Below are 22,646 nucleotides of genomic sequence, written 5' to 3' on the forward strand. Positions count from 1 at the left end.
AAAATTTAGTTAATGAAGCTTGCATTAGTTGCTCTTGAGGTATACATGATAGATGTATATTCCCCCCTTCTTAAGCTTAAATGACATATTTATTAAGGATTGATGTGTTCTTTCAATGATAGCTTGTTCTTGAGAGTTATAAGGAATACCATGTTTGAGATTGATGTTCCCTTGAGTACAAAAGGATTGAAAAGCAGTGGAAATGTAGGCTGGGCCATTATTAGTTCTAATATTAGTAGGGCATCTATAGTAGCAAATGCTGACAGAAAGTGTTGTCTAACAGTGCAAAATTTCTCTGGATTGAGCTGTTGCATGCACCTAGATATTAGAGAATGTACATGAATGTATTCTAGTTCTCCAAAAGGCAAGAGGAGCTAGAACTTTCTTACAATCTTGGTTAGCATTCTCATAATAAGCCACAGTAAGGGCCAACACATTAGCAGCTTCAGTGCTTTCAATTTTTTTTTAATTGGTTCTTTTTGGTTATACATGACAACAGAATCCATTTTGATATAATTATGCAAGTATGGAATATGTATATTTTTTCTAGTTAGGGTCCCATTTTTATGGGTATTTATGATGGTGGAAACCATATGTACATGGGAAAATTATGATTCATTCCACTGCCTTTCCTTTTCCTATCTCCTTCCCTCCATTCTCCATTGTTTAATCTCTATTTTGCATCTCGTTGACAAAACCCACATATGACTCTGTGGCTCCCTGGAAGATTTGTGAAAAAGAGCCAGTGGGAGTTTTCATATCAGGCATCTATGCCAGGTTCTAACTGCAGCCTGAGAAGACTGCGCCCCAAGTCATTACTGGTTGGCCTACAATACTAGAGTTCCTTTGGCCGGTAAGTTGACCAAAAATTATGGGGACCCCATTATTGAGATTATTAACTGCAAAAATATTAAGGTCGTCTTGCCATTCTTGGAACCAGAGGTTCTATTGGGCAGTTTTAAGTATTGTTCTCACTAGCTTCTCCAATCCCGTGTAATCATTTCATATGCTTTGGCAATGCCTTCAGTTAAGCTTCTGATAGAAATGGCACTGTACCCCATTCTCCATTACAGACTTTTGCATCTCCTTAAAAGCTGCAAAAGGTAAGCCATCATGTGGTAGATTATGGTTATTTTGTCTTAGCACTGGAAAAACTTTCAGCATTTCACCCGATTGTTTGGCCTCCTCTATACAACATTGTAGTGCAGGTTCCCTTAAAATCACTCTTTTCAGAAGTTATTAGAAAAAGGGTGGTGATAGTGGAAAATCTTCCAAAGGTGTTAGGGGGATGTCCTCATTTAATCTAGGTTCCTCAGACTCAGAAGCTTAAGAAAGTGGTTTATCAGGAGACAGGAGATTAAGAGTTGATGTCTCCATTTTGGATTGGTTGGATATTTAATAGGCATTGATTCCATACAAATGTTTTAATGTAACCTGTCCTACAGACATCCTGAGACACTGTGTGCTCCTGTTTCTATTTCTCAACTGCCAGTATCTGAAACAGATACTCAAGCTGAGCTGCTTGAGTTTGGCTCCTCATACTTTTTTCATCAGCAAGTAGCTTAACATGCCAGTAAGCAGGAATTCTATTTTATCAGTACAGTGTTTTTATTCTGTAACTAATAACTTCTCCCCCAGGGTATGTTCTAATTTTCTGGAATATTCTGTTTGCAGAACTCAGATCTAAGTTTTTGCTATGTGCAGCATGTTATTATGTTTTTAATCATAACTTCCTTTAATCTAATATAACCCTTTTTCCAGTATGCTACTTCCCACAAGACAGTCACTCATGGCAATTTGTTTCACTGTGATTCCAACAGGGAAGGGTTTTGAAATTTTTTCTGAAGAACTTCAGTTGATGTACCTTGCTAACTTTACTCAGCTCCCAAGTGGCAAAGCCATGCCTAGAAGACAGGTGTTGCTCTAAAGTTCTTGCTCTGACTCCTGACACTATAATACAATATACATCATGCCACATCAGAATAATTTCTGTTCTTTGGAAAGGACAAAGGCCATCTTCTGATGACCAGGAATTCTGGGAAATTTTGCTGACCCCAATGTTGTATCATACAGAGTTCTGAGCTGAAGCTCTTGCAGTCATGAAATTTTAAACGAATTAAGAACTGCAGCCAGGCATGGTGGCACACACCTGTAACACTATTCAAACTGGACAACTGTGGAAACTTATTTAGACAACTCTATATATCACTATTTTGTGCAGTATTTGCTGTTCTTCCTTAAAACAAGGGACTCAGGTCCAAGGCAAAAAAAAAAAAAAGTTTTTAATAAACTTTTATTTTATATTCAAGATAAAGCATATACACAATTGAATGTGGAAATAAATAACTAGAAATGCTTTGGAAACTTTTCCATTTCTCCCTCAAATTCATTTTTTTTAAGCACATGAGTCTTTATTTAAAGAAACATGGCAACTATAATATCAAGGAAAAAAAAGGAACCACATTTTTGTACAGAAAACATATAGCCTTTTTGACTATACAGTTTAGTTGTATTTTAATAACAAAAAAAGCACACAAGACACACTCTTCAACAGATTTACTCAAACAGCTTTGCTCGAGAAGAAAAAGGCACAGATTTAAGGGGATGACGGTGATTATTAAGAATATAGTAAATGGGGGCTCAGTCAAAAAATGACACTTTAATGAACTAAGTCAGGAAACAAAAGGACAAAATGAACTCTCAAATTATCTGCCTTCATTAAAGCAAATTTTTAAATTAAATTGTATAAACATATGATATAAAGTTGGTACTTTAGGAAGTGTCTGTATATTTCTGCTATTTACAAATCTTTGTATACAATTTCAATGTTCGTTATACATATCCTATATACCAAACTGAGCCAGGGCCTCCGACCTCCATGCCCCATGACCCCGTGAAGCATTCTGGCAACTGGATGACCCTAGCTGCTTTCTGTCAGAATAGTTGGAAAGGAGGAAGAACCAATCAAATGTAGTCATCTTCAACTGGTTCTCCATTAACATCACAATAGTGGATAAAAATTGCCACTACTCGCTGAAACACACCCTTCTTCATCTGCCGCATCTCTGAGATTTCTTCCCCTATTGTTTCCATACAGATGTCTGCAGATAGCTGTCCTTTCCGTCGAGGAGCATAGATAGTACCTGGAAATGAGAGAAAGAGAGAAAGAGAGAAGAGAGAGAGAGAGAGAGAGAGAGAGAGAGAGAGAGAGAGAGAGAGAGAGAGAAAGGGAAGACACATACAATAAACAGAATCAGAATCATTTAGAAAGTCCATTTGATATGCTGGTCCAGAAAATATTCCTACACATGACAATATAACATAATGATGTATGAAGAGTTCATGGAATGAGTCCTTATCACATTAGTTTTATACCATGTTTGATGCCTGAGAAGGTATGCTTGAAACCCCCTGGTCAACTAATGACACACCAGACAGGTAGGTCATATACATGTATGTGTAGTTCATAAAACTTAATTCCCCTATAAAATAGTTCTTTAAAAAATGTAGCTACAAATGAATATATAAGTGCCTTAATACCTGGGGACTTTATTAAAAGCTTCTCCCTAAATTTCTGTACCTAAATTATCATAGTTCCCATGTGCCAAGCAACAAGGAGCTCATAAGTTGTAGGAGAACAATTCTGTAACAGTATTGTTGATAAATGCTTCAACAAAGAGTAACAAGATTGGGGCTGGGGATGTGACTCAAGCGGTAGCTCGCTCGCCTGGCATGCGTGCGGCCCGGGTTCGATCCTCAGCACCACATACAAAGATGTTGTGTCCGCCGATAACTAAAAAATAAATATGAAAAAAATTCTCTCTCTCTCTCTCTCCCTCCCTCTCTCACTCTCTCTTAAAAAAAAAAAGAGTAACAAGATTATAAACATTTAGGTAATTTGCTGGGGATGGAGCTCAGTGCTATAGTGTATGCACCATATGTATGTACAAGGTCCTGGGTTCAACCAGAACAACAAAAAAATTAAAAATTTATATAATACAAAGAAATCTAATAGAAAAATCTATCTAAAGGAATCTTCCCTGTCATATATACATAGTGAGTCTGTTGAGCATCTACAATGTACAAATTCAGAGTTATTTTTTGGAGATGAGGGATAAAATATTTATATGGGAAACCATTTAAAAGTTTCCCTGTTCTTTTTCCAACAAAATATTAACTATTTAGTAGGATATACCCAAACTACACAATGCAAATCAAGTCAGGTCATAATTACTTTCTTCATCATCTTCAAAATCATATCGGGCAAAGCTGTTGGGCTCTGCTGCCCTCAGTGATCTTAGCCAAGGGAAGTCAGAAATCATGGAATATGGAGCTCCGTCCACAACACCTAAAATTAGAAGACAGAGGCAAAAGTGTTATTGGTATGGAAGTGCTGATAGGGTTAAACTCTGTACTTTCCTTAAGTAGCATTTTAATGCAAAACAAGAGATTGAGCCAGGGTCTTCAAGTCACTTCTAACTCTCAAATCACATTAAATTTTCACCACTTTCTGTCTTTCATCATTACTCTGTTTGTTCTAGATAGCAAAGACTTATACAGGCAGAGCAATATTTATTTGGTTCCTGCTTCTTGCAGGTATTCAGAGATTCCCATTCATATTTTCCCTAAGTCATATCCTTCCATCCAGCTCACAGCTATTTAGCTTTCTAATCATTGGTAAATACATTACCCTCTAAAGTATAGATTTCTCTCCCCCAAGGGTATTTGGGGTATTTCTTTAAGTCTTCTTCACTTCGAGTGGCTTCAGGGAAGAATTCATACTTAATGAGCTCCCTAGAGGAAACAGGTAAAATTAAACAAAAATCGGAAAACTGAAAATGTTAGGATGTTGAGTAGAAAGAAGCCATCAAAATGTTCTAGGCCAGATTCTACAAACATCTCAGACAAAATATTGACTCTAATAGCACTCAAACTAGAGAATGTTAAGTCTAATCAGGTCAAAGTTACTTTTTTACTATTTTCAAAGTCCTACTGGGGAAAGAAAACCATTCTCTAAGCAAATATTTTGAGTTTAGAGAATGCTTAATACATTTATATAGCAAATACATAGAAAGTCTAAATTTCTGATAATGTAAAATAGCAGTCTTATTATTTTCTTCAACTTGATCTCTTTTCCATGTCCCATAACCAAAGAAATAGTCAAACATACAATTAGTCTGTTCTTGTATAACTTTTAGTTTGAAAATAAAAAGCTACATATATACATGCGCGCTCTTTAGTTTTAAGTTCTCATTTCCCTCAGTTTTTCACAAATGTTAATTTCATGAAATGCTTACCCGTAAAGCTCAGATGGAATGATTTAAAAGGAGGAATAATTGAGATTTGCTTCAGGGACCCTCCACTATGAGAAATGACTGAAAAGACTTTTCAGAGTCAGAGTTACTTACTGATTGATGTTTGCTATAGTGTCCATCCAGCTGCGAATGCGCACTTTATTCCGTACATTGGGAGGGTTACTGAATTCATGAATAATACAGATGTGATAGGGATAGGGACCACTAAACAGCTTCTGCTCCAAAGTTAGTGTGTCCACCTGTGGGAGATATCATAAAGAGGTCTTGGACCAAGAAAGAAGGTCTTAGGGATCTATGTCCCAGTGCTTGAATGAATTTCCTTGGGTCCTCTTAGTATCAAAATCTTCGGTTGATTTGAAAATCAAATAGTCATATGTGAATCTGAACACAGCCTGCTACAATGGGGGGCAAGTCTCTGATCAGCAGACTCATGGATTTATCTCTCACTGTTATGTAAGTACCCGGAAAGCCAGCAAATCCTGATTTGGGTAACTGATCTCAATCAACCCAGAAGTCACTACTGAGAAAGGCTTTTACAGGTTTTAGTACTGACTGTATCTGAATGCTTAGAACCACACACCTATTTGACCTAAATCACGAGTCTTCTAAAGGATAGAACACACTTCTCCACCTTGTAGTCTGTTTACATTGTTTACTTCTCATGGAACACCCTCTTACCAATCTCTAATATGAAATCCCACCTGGCCAGCTCAGTGGTAACAGGTTTATTTCCTTTTTGGGAAGGAAGTGTTCTCTGGATTTTACAGCATACAGCAAATTTTTAATACTGAGTCACTCAAAAATTTATTTGTTGAACTGATTGTTCTGGGCTCTAGCTCTCACACTGATCCCAAGGGTTCTCAACTGTTTTTTTTTTTTTTTTTTTTAAACTCTCTTTTGGCATCAAGCACAATCTCATACAAAAATTTGCTTTTAATAACAAAAAAAATAATAAATGTAGCTATCACATTATTGCTTACCATATACAAGCAACTGTTATAATATATCACATATATTAGCTGAAATATAATAATAACTCTAGGTATATTCTTGTATTTTAATTTTATAAATAAAGAAATTAAGACACAGAAGTTAAGAAATTTGCTATAGGTCAGAAAGCCAGAATATAAATTGGGCAGTTTGAACTCTGAGTCTATGCTCTTAGTCGTAGGTAACTATTAATAAGTATACAAACTTGTTGAATGACAATGTCCCTATATAACTTGCTAAAAACTTTAGTAGAGAAGCATTAATGAAGGATTAGCAAAGACAGTCTAGATGGGTTAAAAGAACTCTGAAGAATCTCAAGAACCATTACTGTGGGTTGAGCAAATGAATAAATGCTGAGTCCAAAAGGTTGAAGATAAAATAAATAAATGTTAACCACAATGCATGTATCATTAGAAAGGAGCATAGCTTGTTACCTGCTGCATTGGGCGGAGGTATATGATACGGTTTCTCTCAGGAGGCATCCTTAGTATCTGGTCTAATACCTGATCCATATTCAGTTTCTTGCATTGTGCATAGTCAAACCGGTTTACAATTGGTGCATTTTCAACTTTTAAATGTTTCAGTACCCTGCATCTGGTAGCTACAAAATGAAAACAATGGCAAGTTCTGTAAGTAATTTGTACAAACATATAGCATCTTTGGAGGACTGGCCTAGATATTATTAGCAGATGATGCTGCAGTTCTAAACATCTTTAACATGAGTCATGTATTATGATAGAGTACAAATAACAGTTAACAAAAGGATTTGAAGGTTCACTGTGTTCAGTTCAAAAGAAGCTGGTTGCCCTCATGCTACTAGAGGCAATGTTAAAGTGCCTTTTTCTTCTACGAATTTACTGTCAAATAAACCAAGTACTAAAAAATGACTTGCCCACACAGGAATTGTTAAAAAAATATTTATTGAATAGAATGAATTATAACTATTAATTTATACAATCTTGTGGTAAATGGTCAAATAAATCTGGAATTAGCACATCTTATCTTACATTCACTCACTGGTAGGAGCAAAGCTGGTTTTAATTCCATCACAAGTACAGAAACAGAACCTTGGGTCAAGGGAAGAAAAGGCCCAGAAATACCTGAGTAGTTTAGTCTAAGGCTGTATAGCACAATATGGTAACCATCAGCTATCAGGAACTATTTAAATTTAAATAAGCTAAAATATGAGAAAATTAAACTACAGTTCTTCAAGCATGAGCTCAAGTGTTCAACAGCCACATGTGCTAGTGTTTATCACATTAAACAGGATACAGAACATATACACATTACAAAAAGTACTATTGAAAATGCTGGTCTAAAACATGATTAAGCAGTGTTCCTGTTTGTAATATGGAACATGAGGTAATAGAAAAAAATAACTGTGATATAATAAATGCACTTAACTATACTAGTACAACAACTTAAGAAAGTATCATCTTTCTTTTTTTGTGTTTGTGTGTGTGTATGGTGCTGGAAATCAAACTCAGGGGCTTGCACATGCTAAGCAAGCACTCTACCCTTTTAGCTATATCCCCAGCCCTATATCCTTTATTAAATCACAAATTTCGGCCTGATCCAACTCAAGAGACAGTATTAAATGAAATAGATTATGAAACCAGAAGATTGATTTGCCTGATGTTTTTAACATTCCATAAATACAGGTGTAAAATACCTGACACAAATACCATATTCCCCTGTAAGTCTTCCCTGTAACTAACTTTGCTATTTAAACACGGAGCCAGTGCCCTGCCTTTTAGGCTCATTTTCTCCTCTGTGATGTGGTGCAAAGAATGGAAACTGGTGTTGAAGACTGGGAGGATAGAGAAAGAGGACTAGATGGTGATAAAGATCAAATGGTTCTATAATAAAACCAAACATGGTTAAGGTTAATCTCACCTGTCACTAATTTAGCAAGTTACTAAAGACTGAGTTATTTATCTAACATCTTCAGTCCCATGATAAGCTGAACTAAACAACTTGCTTAAAGGGGCAAAAGGCTGGGGATAAGGCCATGTGACTCATTAACAGGTTAGAGAAGACTCAAGAGTCAAGTGCAGAAGTGGAAATCAACCAGATTCTCAGAAACCTCCTTATTCCTTTTAGAGGAATGCTTAGATAAGCTCAGAATTGAAGGGTGAAATGCTGACAGAATGGCTCAAAAGAATCTTGTTGTATGATAGCTAAGATTTTTGAAGGGCTCACGTTTTCTATTTTAATAAGAAATTCCAAGAGGAGATAGTGATTTATTAGATGTTTTAGGACCAACAAACTCTTTGGCTGGGTTAGAGAAAAGTACTACCTCTTCAGAGTGAACACAGAGCCTAGGGTCCCCAGGGTCTGGAGTCTTATAGAATGCAAGGGAGAGGTAGTGTATGAATCTCCTTTCTGGGATTCACCTCATTTCTGACAAAATGTTTACTAAGCATCTTTTCATGGAATTTGTTTACTATCAATATTGTCAGAGACACACAAAGAAAAGCCAATGTGTTTTGTAATACTTATATAACACAGATTAATATTTACTAGGTGTTTACTAGGGGTCAGATCCCGTACCATGTTATGTATAGATACATAACCACGCACACACACATATGCCGGATACATCAGTTACTACATTTAACTTTCATGAATGTTTCACGAGTTAAGCATAACTGTGCACATTTTATAGACTAAGCAAAATGGACACAAAATATATAACTCGCCCAAGGCAAGGCGAGGAACAAGTCAGATATGCTTAATTTTACATGTATGGATATCAAAAATATAATTTTGAGTGAAAAGGAAAAAATAAACAGACTGTGTACCTAAAATTTTAAAAGCTCACAAAAAGCAACATCTTATATTTGAGACAGACATTATAAATAAGTAAAGACATGAAAAGTATACAGGAAGAACACATAAAATACCTGCGCATAGAGGATGGAATAGAGGTAGTTGCAACAAGACTCAAATGTGGCTGATAGGAAAAGTGGTTTGGATTAAATACACTGTATCATGAATTATGACTGAGGACAAGACTGATGATCTCAGTCAATGCAGAACTGGTAAGCTCTGTTCAAAAACATTTACACATAAGACATATAAAAGAACACAGCAAACAGATGGCTGAGTTAGGATTCAAACTAAGGTGGATCTGACTCTAGCACCCACCCATGCTTTCAATCCACTCTTCGAGATCAGGAAGCAATTATCTTTCAGAGGAGATGCTATTTACCAAATGAACCAAGTTTTGGCACATGAATCCTTATTATGAACAAATTATTTGAGAACCAAAAAAAAAAAAAAAAAGGACAAAATTAAAGGTAATCCGACATTAAAAGAACAAATAATGTACTAATGTTATTGTAGTATTTATGAGTTCTTAATTCTTTAAAGTCATTCATGATGGTCTTGTACTAAATAATCAAATACATACCATGGATGAACATCATCTTGGGACAGTCTTTCAATACTAGATCTGTGATTCCACAATTGGTCATAGTGACTCCAACAAGATTTTTGGATTTCAAAACAAGAACCTACAATGATAAAAAAACATAAGTTACAGTTAAGTGGGTTTTTCTGTTCTTTTTATTTTTAGAGTTTAAATATTTCATGGGTATAACCGAGAAGTAGCTGTTACTAATTTTTTTTTTCTTTGAGGTAAAGAAACTAAGGATTTCAGTTTCTTTGCACTACTCAAGAACTGGGCTGGATTATGAAAGGTAAGTGAAGGCTTTTTGTTTACCTGCACATGGTCATCCTCAATCACAGGATCACTGGTACTGGTGGACTTATCTGCTGTCCGCTTCCGTTTCATGGCCTGACGTGGCTTTGTTTTGGAAACCTCTAGAAAAGGCAAAAAAAAAAAAAAAAAAACCCAAATATCAGCTTTGCTTTTTTTTTCCTTCAACAGAGAACATTCAAATGCATATGTACAAACTCCATCAAGGCAACTCCCAAATCTCAATTTGTTTCCCAATGGAATACAATTGGATTAGTATGTCTAGGACTGCTGTAAATTAGTAGCACCCTCCAGTATCTCAAACATATCTACATCAAACATAAAAGAGTTTTCCATACTTCGGCCACTCCAACAATATAATCAACATCCCCAATCTATGGTCTTGCTGACTCACCCCATCCTAAGTACTTCGATGGATTAACTTACAACTTATGACTTTCCTTCTAAAGAAATTCAAATTACTGCTCAGTAATGGTGGCACATACCTGTAACCCAGTGACTTGGGAGGCTGAGGTAGGAGGATCACAAGTTTTGAGGACAGCCTCAGCAATTTAGTGAGGCCTAAGCAACTTAGAGAGACTCTTTCTTAAAATAAAAAATAAAAAGAGCTGGTGATATAGCTCAGTGGAAAGTGCCCCTGGGTTCAATCCCCAGTATCAAAAATAAAATAACATTTGAAAAAAACTTCAAGTTACTGACTGCTGTTTAGTGAATATGTTTTAATGCCTGACATTGGCGGGTTGTGGGAGTGGGGATATGCTAGTTATCTCCATATCCTTGTTCTCTCTCATTGCCAGTGTCTCTGAAGCCATTAATCACTCTAGCTCCCTTTGCCCAGAACATCTTTTCTGACTTTACCTTTTGAAATACTACCCATCCCTGAAAGATTCAGCTCAACTGCCACTTGCTAAAAATTATCCTGGACCCCCAAACATGGTACACTATTCTGTAATTCCCCACATACTTGTTTTGTTTCCAAATTTAAAGTAAAAGATCCTTGAAGCACTATCTTATTTCGTCTTTGCTTTAATGTCAGCCACCAGCAATTGGCTAACGTGAACATTTCCTGAATGACATGGCACTTGAATGAATGAACACATCACAAGTACATAACAGTAAATATTTACTAACCACTTACTATGTGTCAGGCACTGTTCTAAAAGTTTTACTTGTATTAACTCATTTAATCCTTAAAGCAGTCCCCTGAATTAGATTTATTATTCTCCTCATTTAATATATGAGGAAGCTAGACATGGAAAGGTAAAATGGCTTGTCAATATACGAAGTGAGAACCAGGAGGCAAACTTGGGCAATCTGCCATCAGTCACTATGCTAGAAAACTTGCAATCTTTTTTCATTTTCCAGTATGTACTAAAACATTACAATTATAAATGAAAATATTCTAGTCTTATTAAAACTTGTTTTCTCAAACTTAAAACCACTTATATTCTATTTAAGGAAAAGATATGATTGTATTCATTTTTAAATCATACTGTTGCAAAGTATATACTGAATGAAATATGGTTGACTTTTATAAAAAACCCCCATCATACATCCCACTTAGATACAATGGTTAGGTGATAAACACTCCCCTTAAACTCAAACCAAAGATTACAAAGAAAGATAGGAAAGTGAGACGCAAATACTGACAATTCCCAAAGGTTTGGGATTAGACAAAAATCTAGAGATCTAGTCCAGGTGGTATTTTACAAACTAGAACCCTTTTCTACATCCTCTGGAATTTTTGTAAAATTCTTCTATGCAAAAACAATTGACAGGAGCTGCTTTGGTTGAAGGCAAAAAGGAGTTCTACCAATCAAACTTTTCTCAAGGACACTGAAAAAATATGATTTCTACCCTTATTAAAGTTCACAACTATTCACTGAGCCCCATATCATGTGAAATACGTGGTGCTAGAAGCTAGGAATATAGTAGACAAGTAGACACTGTCCCTGCACTCAAAAGGTCAGGCAACTGCAAAGACAGGTAATAAAACACAGAATTAAATATAGTATGGTTCATATTAGTGTCAAAGTTGCTACAGAAACTGATCTTGGGGTGTCAGTAAAGAGTTTAGTATTTATGAGAACTATATTAATCCTAAGTGCTATTCTCTGAATACCAAACTAAATATTTTGGTGATACTTATTTTATAAATTATTATATGCAGATAAAAAGACTTATTTAAGAATATCAGTTTGGGATGATGAAAAAGTTCAGCTGGATGGTGGTGACAGCTGTACAACATGAATGCCACTGAACTGCACACTTACAAGTCTCTATTCCCCAAATTAGAAATCACACAAATTGGAAATCACGCTTCTAACATGACTTCAACACTCTACAAGGTCACAAATCAAAAATCAAAGAACTCAAATGTTATTTTTGAACTGATTAAACAATTTCTAAGAATCAAATGTCTTCCTGTATTAGAGTTCTATCCTTAAAACTGTTAAAGAAGAATGGCTTTAATAGATATCAAAAACATGCTAGATTAAAAATAATTTATAAACCATTCAGGAAACTTGCTCCTTCCAAAAGAAACCTGAGTAATAATATTAATATCAGTGCTTTGACATTTCTCCAGAAAATGTATTATTGAAAGTAAACATACATGTGTATGGTATTTAAAAATTATTAAGAAATAATTTACCTAGTAAAACACATAGACATAAAGAGTCTACTCAAATTGAAAAACAAAACAAAAACAAAGCAAAGAATGTCAACAGTAAAAAGCACAATACAAATGAAATTTTCTTTCTTAATCCAGGGAGTTATTTAACCTAAAAAAAAAAAAAAAAAACTTTAGTCATGAAACAAGTCAGAACAAAATGGTAAAGGGTATAAGCAAAACACAAAGCAAAAAATTAAAACATGAAAATCCCAATAGTTAATAAAATAACCATCAAAAAAGCCGTCTGTAGAGGGCTGGAGTGGTGGCTCAGTGGCAGAGCACTTGCCTAGCACATGTGAGGCACTGGGCTCAATCCTTAGCACAGCATTAAAAGAAACAAATAAAATAAAGATATGCTATCCATCTACAACTACAATAAATAAATAAAAACAACAACAAAAAACCCTATAGAACTTTAGCATTATTTCCTAAAAGGGAGGATTCAGTGCTTATAAAAATGATAAATTTTCTTTTCAGTTGTCAATTTAATGCAATTCTGAACTGACTAAACTAAAGAAGTAAAATAAAATAAATGAATAAAAGAATGAGAAGATGTGAACATTTGTCTGAAAAAAGTATGGAAGCTCTTTTGTGGCATAAAGGTAAAAAAAAGGAAAACAGGTAGATTTGACTTTCAAATATGAAAAATAAAAGGTCTCATAATGAAGAGTTACTTGTTTAAAAATATCAGTTTGGGATGATGCAAAAGTTCAGCTGGATGGTAGTGACAGCTGTACAACATGAATGCTATTGAACTGCACACTTCAAAATGGTAAATTATTTTTGTTATGCATACTTTACCACAATTTAAACAAAGGTATCATAAGACATTTAAAATTCAAGCAGGGAGAATTATTTTCACCATATGACAGAGCTAGTGTTTGCAAAGCATAATGAGAACTTAGAACTCATGTATTTTAATATAAGTTTATGTTACAATCTAGAATGATTTACAAATAATTAAGGTCTCATATCTATCTTACTGAAAGCTTATTTTTCTTAGTTTAACTCCATACAATTAGTATGTAAAAAGTACTGACCCTGCCTATGCTGGAGGGCTGATAAAATAATTCTCTGATAGGTATTAATAACATAGTAAAGGAGGATACTTAGTAAAACAGAATTGTGATTAAGAAACATGCTTACTTTTGCTCAATCCAATGTCTTGGTATATGTATTATAACTATTAATGAAATTAAACATATACATGCTTTGAGTATACCTTCACCCGAGTAATTCCCAGCAAAACTACTTACTTACCTGCTTAACTCCTGGCAAATATAACTGGAAACAAAACTAGATTTCAGAAAAAAAGACCAAATACTGCAGAGGTAGGTCCTTTTAAGGGGTCTACCCAGGAAGCTGCCCTGAGCTCAGTGTTTCCACAGCCCTGGCAACTTTTGGCCAAGGTATAACATTTTCTAAGACCTCCCTAAGTGTGGGAGCAGAGTTTTATCTACTGGGGCTTAGACATCAGAAGCAATATTGGATTTAGGGCAAATACAAAGTTACATATATTTTTTAAAGCTGAACTATTTTGAGATTTCTGGGCTGAATATTTTACAAAATGTTTTATACCCCCACCCTCTAAAACATTCCTGAAAATTAGTTTAAAATCTGTATGATTAACAGAACCCCCAAACAGAATTTAATTTGCCAAATTGGCTTTTTGTGAGGATACTTATGAACAAGCGTATGCCTTTCTCCAGCCCTACCCTGCAGTTGCTAATCCTGGGAGCATTGTCATACCTGACTCAGATACCAGCGGTACATGGGACAGTCTGCTCCTGGCCCTGGTTAGGGGCCTCCGAGGGTAGTCTTCATTAGACTGCACGTCACAGCTCTCAGGCTGGGAGCTCCCCCTCCTGTCCTCACCTGTAGCCCCACAGCCACTCACATTAGTCCTCTCATCATGTGCTGGGCCTGAAGACCCCCCTTGTGGCAGAGTCCTAAAGGAAAAGGCGGATCTCGTACCATCCGGGCCATTCACAACACAGGCTCGGCTGGTTGAAGGACGTTCCTCATCAGAACACCTGCTAGTTCTCCTTTGGGATTCCTGGGGCCTGTGACAGCAGCATCTGGGGCAGACAGAACTCTCTGCATCTCCCTCCTCCATGGCCTCAGAGTCCTCTGACCCACCGGGGGAGCAGACACACTGCCTGGACACATCCACTTCTGTAGGGCTAGGCTCGGAAGAGCCGCCGCTGTTCACCGTCCTTACAAAGTCGGGGCTTTGAGAAGCAGTGTTGTGTGAGCTGGAGTTTCCCACTGTGCTGGCGGTGGTGCTGCTGCAGCTGGGATAAACATCCTTGTTTTTTTTCTTTTCAGGAATATCCCTAGCTGCTTTCATATCGGCTTTGATCTGCTCACTGGTGACCTGACAGCCTTTCTCACAGCTGCTTTCCTCGAGGGGAAACTGCTTCGACTGGCCCATCTGATGGGAGTTGTACCTCTTTCGAAGTGGAGTCTTGCCTTTTCCACTTACTGCTTACAGAAAAAGAAGAATGGCCCGAGGAAAAGAAAAGATTTCAGTACAAATTCTGGACAAAAGGCAAGAGTAAATTTGGAACAGGAAACAATGTACACTAGTTTTCCTAAAGTATAACTGTGATCACATCATTGAACTACTATAAAATCTCTATGACTTCCTCATGCCTACCTTGTATATTCTTTAGCTCAGCCTTCAAGACTTGCCATGATATGATTCCAAATTATTTTTTCATTTAGTCTCCTCTATCTGTATTTTACACTCTAGCCCCAACCTTTTCTCTCAGTATACCTCTGCTTCAGTTAGTATTACCTCAGGGCCTTTCTTTTTCCCAATTCATCCAACTGGGACCTCTATACAATCTCTTCTGCATCTGCTCCCCACAAAGCTACTGTAGCATATGCCTGGCAATACTGTTATCTACGTTTTTGACCTGATCTTTGACTAGATTAGAGGTTCCATAACTCATGGACAAAGAGACCATGAGTTATTCATCTCTGTACCCCGAATGGTGCCTAATGCTATAGCTGGGGTATAGTAAGGCTCAATAAATACAGAAAGGAATTAACAAATAAGGTTTTGTTTGATCAATGGAAACTATAGTTGCTACTTTTAGAAAACAAACTCTAGGAAACATTAGGTTAGTAAGCTGGTCACATTATTTTGCCTAAATTTTAATTTCCATAAAGGCTCTTTTCAACCACAATATTGTTATCTGAATTTCTTTATAAAAGGCATAAACTAAAAACTGAACAGTGAATAGTTAGTAAATTATTTAAAATCCAAAATAACTAAGCTTTCCATACACAGATGTGTACACATATTTTAGGTGCAGAGTTAAATGTATAACATTTAAACATATTAAGGAGTGAGGAGGGCACCTTATGAAAAGTGGACAATTAGAACAACAACAACAATAACAAATACCTTTTGTGACGGGCATGTGGCATACGCCTATAATCCCAGCAACGTGGAAGGCTGAGATAGGAGGATTGCAAGTTTGAGACGAGCCTCAACTACTTAGCAAAACTCTAAGCAATTTAATGAGACCCTGTCTCAAAATTAAAAATGAAAAGGGCTGGGGATGTGGCTCAGTGATTGAATGCTCCTGGATTCAATTCTCAGTATTAAAAATAAAAAACAAACCACCCTCTGTTAAAAGTGGTGAGCATATAGTTCTGAGAAATGAAAGGGAAGGCAAGACAAAGAAATAATAAACCTAAAAGTTATTTAAAGGGAGGCAAGGGATTATTAAAACAAACTTTAGAGCTCCTTGAAGCACCAAACTAGTCACCAACATTCACCAAGTACAAGTGGACAGAGTATTAGCTGGGGAGCTTTGGATGACTCAGAGCTAACCCTTAAATAGGACACAGGCCTCCTGGTAATTCCTGATAACTTTGATGCCATAAACTACCTAAAACCTCCACAGGATTCTTACTTCTTCTCTTCCTTGAGCCCTCATCTCATCAATTTCTGCTGTGCTGCACTTGCTCACAATAGCACTGCCCAGATTCACCTCTTAGTTGGCCTACTGCCTTTCTTGCTTTCTATCACAATTCATAAGAACTATGTTAAATACACCACAAGCTGAGGTACGGACAAATTCAAAGACCAATTGGTCAGTTATGATGATGACTCTCACTGACAGGTCAGAGTAAGACATCACCTCTCACCTGACAATTCCCTGGACTGCAACTGCTCTCCAGTTTTTTCTTCGCGATCAGAGTAACGCCGAGGACCGCTCTTAGGAATCCAAACTTCTTGGAGTTCCAGACTGTCCTCCTCATCATCACTCTCTGAATCATGAACAGTAATTGGGGTTGGTTTTACTACACGCTGAAGACCACTGGGTCCTAAAACAAAAATCACAGGACTAACAGTTACTCTTTGCCTAAAAAAAGAACTCACACAAAGTATTGTTTCTAGGGATCATTGTCACAGATGTCATTTTTGCTCTGTGGAGCCTCACTTGTCACTCACTTTAGTGGACCTTACCTATACCCCTAGATGAGGTACCATGAGGAGTATTTTAACTCTAAAGCACTATGTATGTATTAAATACGACTAATATGTCAATAAACCTTACACATTCCTAATGGAAAATTAAAATAGAAGATAATATGGCCCTTACCCTAGGATCCTAACTATTTCAAAAAGTAGAATAAATTATCATAAAAATAATCAAAATAAGTTATAATCATTTAAAAAATAGGCTACATATTTTCCCAGGTTTGTAAATGTATAAGTCAAGGCAAAGCAAGTAAAGAGAAATCTCAAACATATATGGGACCGGTGAGCAATTCTCTGCATTCTTTAATTGACTACAGGTCTGTCTTAAAGACTAGATGAATATTACATTTTGGTTATGAGTCCGTGTATTCATGTAAAAAATGCCTTGTTTGATAGTATAGCCATTAAATCTTTAGCTCTTCTGACCCAATTTTCTCTGACAAGTGATTAATATTATTAAGTAAGCTTCAAGAAATTTTATCTTCTTCCTGTTATAATGTACAATGCCTGGCACAAAGTCAGCACTCAATGAATATTTGTTGAATAAATGACTGCATCTGTAAGACACTTAAAACAAGGGTAAAGGTATTTCCAATTCAAAGACAAAGTAACTTTCCAACAGATTAGTAGTAAGACATGAGTTCTAATCTCATTTGTCACACTGACTCAGTAGTGTTGAGCATATCACTCAAACTTTTGAAACACCATCAGATTCTCCAATTATAATATGAAGGTTGGTATTAGGTAATCTTTAAAGGGCTATGAATCTAAGGCTGCCATCAGTCACCCACTAACAGAAAGAAGATTTTGATCTATTTACTAAGCCAGGTCAAACTCACGTCTACTCTTCTTCCCCACTAAAATGAGAAGAGTATAAGCAAAAAATTTAACCAGGTTGTTTGTTTTCCCATTAACTATCCAAGTGATTTCTTTTTTAATACACATGTACACACATAATGAGTGCAACTACACATATTTGTTGCTGCAATTAAAAATAATAAAAAAAATATTTGGTAAGAGATACATACATGCAGTGAGGAGGATGCCAAAGTTATAGGCCTCCAACACAAAACAACAATACACTAGAAGCTGTAAGGGCAGAAAACAACCATTCTTGGAGTTTCTTGTTCTTCATTACAACCTAGGCTCCAGGTTTCAGGATGACAGGTGAAGAGTCATATGATTCGATTACCTGCTTGCTCCTCATCGACATCTACAGGGATGACTGCCTGATTGTGAGCAGGTGTATCATTTCCACTCTCAGCCACCACCTCTCCATCTTCTTGCACCATGTCTTCCATCTCATTCAATGCTTAAATAAAGAGAGTCAAAATAAGTGCCAAAAGGAACATAAAAAAAGCACAATGGCAGGCAAAACTGTGGCAGCTGTGAGGACTCAACAGCACCATTGATCATTAGTCCACTCTGGAAAAAGAGCCTATAACTATGCTTTAATATAGACATATTAACAACAAGTTCCGATAATTTATAGAAGAGGAAATCATAGACGAAAAAAGATCACTTGGTGAAGGAAGTACGCCACTGGAAATTGAAAGTAGGGAGAAAGTGGCACAGTTAAAAAGAAAGTACCAATGTTGCTCCCAGAAGATGTTACCAAGTATAGCTGTTTGATCTGTCCCTTTTAAGCCATTTGCTTGAAGATGGTGGAAGCCAGCTATTAGAAGACCTATGATCGCCTTATAAGCAACGAGTCTCATGGTATCTGCCAGCTATATCAGGATATACTGTGCAGGAAAGCTCAAATTGTACCTTTCTCTTCCTCCTTTTTAGAGGTTAAGTTATCAATTATTGGCTAATATGTAATGAGGATTATTAATATACTAAGTACCTTTTTAAACATTTTAACATCATTTAAATGGTTGATGTGCTTCAAAGTCTTCAATATTATTCTCACTGGCAATCAACAAATAAGAACATGTGATTTTATTCTCCTTATTCTACAGTGTAAATTTCATGAAAATTTCAGACATCATTTATTATACCTTCTTAAGGTAAAAATGGTCACTTTCCAAAGGACAGTAAATAAAATGGCACTTGGCTTCATCAGCTTTTTACAAAATTAAATCCTAACCTTTTCAGTCAATATTCCAGACACTCTATCTAGTCCCTTCTTCCCAAGAACCTGACTGATCAATTTGAATCAGGATAATACCAGTGCTAATCCTTCATATTTAATATGTGATTTCAAAATAAAAGGTACCCTGAACTCTGTACTAAAAAAAAAAAAAAAACTATGGCCTTGTAACTTCCAAGTGTAAATGCCCAATACATACCCTCTAAACACAACTGGGTTTACAGGATTGGGTAGTTCTGCATTTTATCTGTTGTAATAGCTTCCAAGAATGGGCTATGCTGTCAAAAGTTCCGATCTTTATATGTACCTTGTCTAATGACATTTGGAACAAAAGGACAATATCTGACTTCACATCCTCTTCTCTCATCACTAGTACCTGCTGGCTCTGCACTTTTGTTATCTTTTGGGGTGAGTGCCAGGGGAGAGATTCAACCCCAAGTTTGAAATGTCTAAGAGAACTCATGTGGAAAGAAGAAAATATGAAAGTAGACACAGCTGCATTTAGTTAATATAGAAAGGTCAAGCCTGGAAATGAACATGTAAAATGTAACAGCAAAAAGTTGGCACAAATGCCATGAATCTAAGAGAAAACATGTAAAGGGAAAAAAAAGATCAAAGGGCAGGGGATGTGGCTCAGTAGTAGAGTGCTCACCTAGCATGCATGAGGCACTGGGTTAGATGCTCAGCACCACATAAAAATAAAATAAATACATTGTATCCACCTAAAACTGAAAAATAAATATTAAAAATAAAAAGATCAAGGTCAAGAGTGTAATAGAGAAGGTGGTGCAAACAAAGGAAAGACATGTCAAATCAAGTAGGGTAAAATCATAAAAATAGTTCCAAAGCTGCCAAGAGACAAAAGCATCTCAAGGTAGAAGTAGGCAACAATGTGCAATACTGCTCAGATGCCAAACAAAATAAAAGTAGAGAAATGACCACCAGATTTGATAAAACAGTAGTAGTGACTCTGATAAGAGCCAAAACAGTTCTACAGAGAAAATGTAAAGAGAAATAAATGGTTTAAGACAATGCCTATCGGTGAGTCTTTGGTCAGGACCAGTATATTCACAGTTTGCCTTCATTACATAAGCAGTTACCTAACATTAGGGAATCCTGTATCTCATTAATTATTGGGTCTACCACAGTTTACAAAGGGGTAACAACAAAAAGATGTCTAGAAAAAATTCCTTTTTGAATTCTTATGGGTCAACTGGGAAATAGAAATAGCTGTTAAGGAAATAATCTCACTCCATGCTCACTCACCAATAGAGGGGCAAGATGGAGCCTGTTAACACATGGGTTGGAATGCAACAGATGTTCAGTAAATATTTAAAAAGTAGAGTATTACATCATTGAAACCCAATAAGTCTTTATTAGCTAAAGTACTTAATTTGCTAGGTGGTAGTGACCACTTATTGATTAAAGGTATATGAAAGATGCCAATTTATCTAGCACACATAGTTATTTATTTTTTTGAGTTCTCAGAATATCCAAAAATGTCTTCTACATTTATGCTAAATGTACTTATCCATTGGTCAGGGAGATATTAAAGAGAGGCTCCTTTGCCTAAATATTGAAAGTTTTATCTTAGTTAAACCAAGCATAAAATGCTATCAGTATATCCTAACCCCTATGGCACCAACCAGTCCTTCCCATTCTGTTAGTATTCTCTTAGATTCTGCAGATAGGGCCAGATTTGAAAACAAATAAATAGAAAAAATTCAACCTCCACCACCCATCTTCCTTATTAGCTAGCTCCCCTCAATGTGGAAAGTAACAAATTGAAACAGAGGATAAAAGGGAAAGGGATGGAGTCAAAGGAAAAATCATTTCTATCTGAAGCTCACAAAAGATCTGGGTTACCGTCGGCTGCAAACTGCTGCTCCCCCGGCTGCAAGTCTTGCCGAAAATCATTCTCCTCATCGGAGTCATCTGGGTGATGGTGATTATTGTCATGGATGTTGGCATTGTTGTTTTGGGCATTATTGTCATTGTCATTATTGGAGTTCTGGTTGCTAACAAGGGCTGAGGAAACCCCAATTCCTGTGCCTGCACTCAGACCAACTCGAGCACAGCCCTAAGGCAAAACCAAACCACATGTTTATCAATTTGGGTTAATATACAACACTTCACTTCTAATATGCCTTCATTTCATCTTTATGTAAGTACTAGCATTAGTTAGCATTCATTTATGAAATGCTTTCACATATGCATAAAAGACCTCATTTAAGGCTCAAAACACTTCAAACAAGATAAAGCATTCCTAGACTGATTGAAAGGACAAGGTACACAATGGGACATTTGTACTATAGCCTAGGAGCAGAGCAGTTAAGTGGTAGAGCATTCTGACTTCAAATCTTGAGTTTCCCCCACTGTACTGCACTGTTTCAACAGCAGAACTGTAACCATTAGTAGCTGACAGGGGAGAACAGAATTTGTTGGAGGATTATGTTTGCATTTCTGTGAAAAGTATATAGAGTTCTGTTAAGCAGTTTTAAAATAACAACTGAGCAACTTCAGATTTCCCAGGATATGAAACTTAATAGAAGAGATAGCAGCAAAGTAAAACATTTCCAAAATAATTTCTTAATCCTTTAGACTTTGCATTCTTGATTTAATCTCCCAACAAATACCTCTAAGTAATAAAACCTATCTTAGCCCAAATTTCTAGCCTCTCTTTACCTTAGTTCATACAACTGATAGAAATAGCTTACACTGATTTTTTTCTTTTCTTTCTCAAGACACACTTAATATTCAATGAGAAGAACAGTAATAGGCCTTACATTATTATAAATTTTATGCCTTCTTTGAGGCTGACAGTGAAAAGTAACAACAGAAGGGCATTTTATTAAAAGGGTTTAAAAGAAAAATTCACAAGTTATTCTATTTTTCCTTGAGTATTAAAATAAATACATAAAAACCCTTAATTTAAAAGATGCTTATTTGGGGGCTAGGGTTATGGCTCAGTGATAGAGCACTGAGGCACGGGGCTCAATTAACAACCAAAAGAAAAAAAATTTTAAAAAAGGTGCTTACTTTGGGTGGTTCACGAAACATTTGGTCTAGTGAAATAAATTCCAGGCTAGGCAACAATTCAATAAATTGGCCAAAGGAGTCCAGCTTCAAAGCATGGCACCGGACAAGGTTGATATCAACCAATCGAGTCCATCTTGAGTGGTCTGTTGAAGAAATGACAGGACAAGAGAGAATTTAAGTAACTTTTCCCATTATTGATGAATTTTGTGAGAGATCACAAAGACTTTCAAATTCTTTTCCAACTTTTCCCTTATTTCATGATCCCTAAAATACGAGAACTCTATTATCATGATGTTCCTGCACCTGAT

General features: G+C 36.3%; 1 protein-coding gene across 6 annotated transcripts in view; it reads right to left on the reverse strand.

Moving 5' to 3' along the window:
* Positions 1–2,541: 2,541 nt before the first annotated feature.
* The window catches only part of Fbxo38 (F-box protein 38), a 49,505-nt gene continuing 29,400 nt past the window's right edge, over positions 2,542–22,646 (reverse strand). For 2 of the 6 annotated variants that reach the window (XM_076856745.2, XM_076856746.2), the window contains exons 11-22: positions 22,339–22,481; positions 21,166–21,379; positions 18,397–18,516; positions 16,868–17,047; positions 14,453–15,190; positions 10,033–10,133; positions 9,721–9,823; positions 6,740–6,906; positions 5,409–5,554; positions 4,691–4,794; positions 4,235–4,348; positions 2,542–3,143 (exon numbers count right to left, since the gene is read on the reverse strand). In XM_076856745.2, the coding sequence (XP_076712860.1) occupies positions 2,965–3,143; positions 4,235–4,348; positions 4,691–4,794; positions 5,409–5,554; positions 6,740–6,906; positions 9,721–9,823; positions 10,033–10,133; positions 14,453–15,190; positions 16,868–17,047; positions 18,397–18,516; positions 21,166–21,379; positions 22,339–22,481 (2,309 nt within the window). In that variant the 3' untranslated portion in view covers positions 2,542–2,964. The remainder of the gene's footprint in view (positions 3,144–4,234; positions 4,349–4,690; positions 4,795–5,408; positions 5,555–6,739; positions 6,907–9,720; positions 9,824–10,032; positions 10,134–14,452; positions 15,191–16,867; positions 17,048–18,396; positions 18,517–21,165; positions 21,380–22,338; positions 22,482–22,646) is intronic. The other 4 variants (XM_076856749.2, XM_076856747.2, XM_076856748.2 and 1 more) reach the window with 4 other exon arrangements.

Source organism: Callospermophilus lateralis, chromosome 5 (genome assembly GCF_048772815.1).
Source record: "Callospermophilus lateralis isolate mCalLat2 chromosome 5, mCalLat2.hap1, whole genome shotgun sequence".
Taxonomy (NCBI): Eukaryota; Metazoa; Chordata; class Mammalia; order Rodentia; family Sciuridae; genus Callospermophilus; species Callospermophilus lateralis.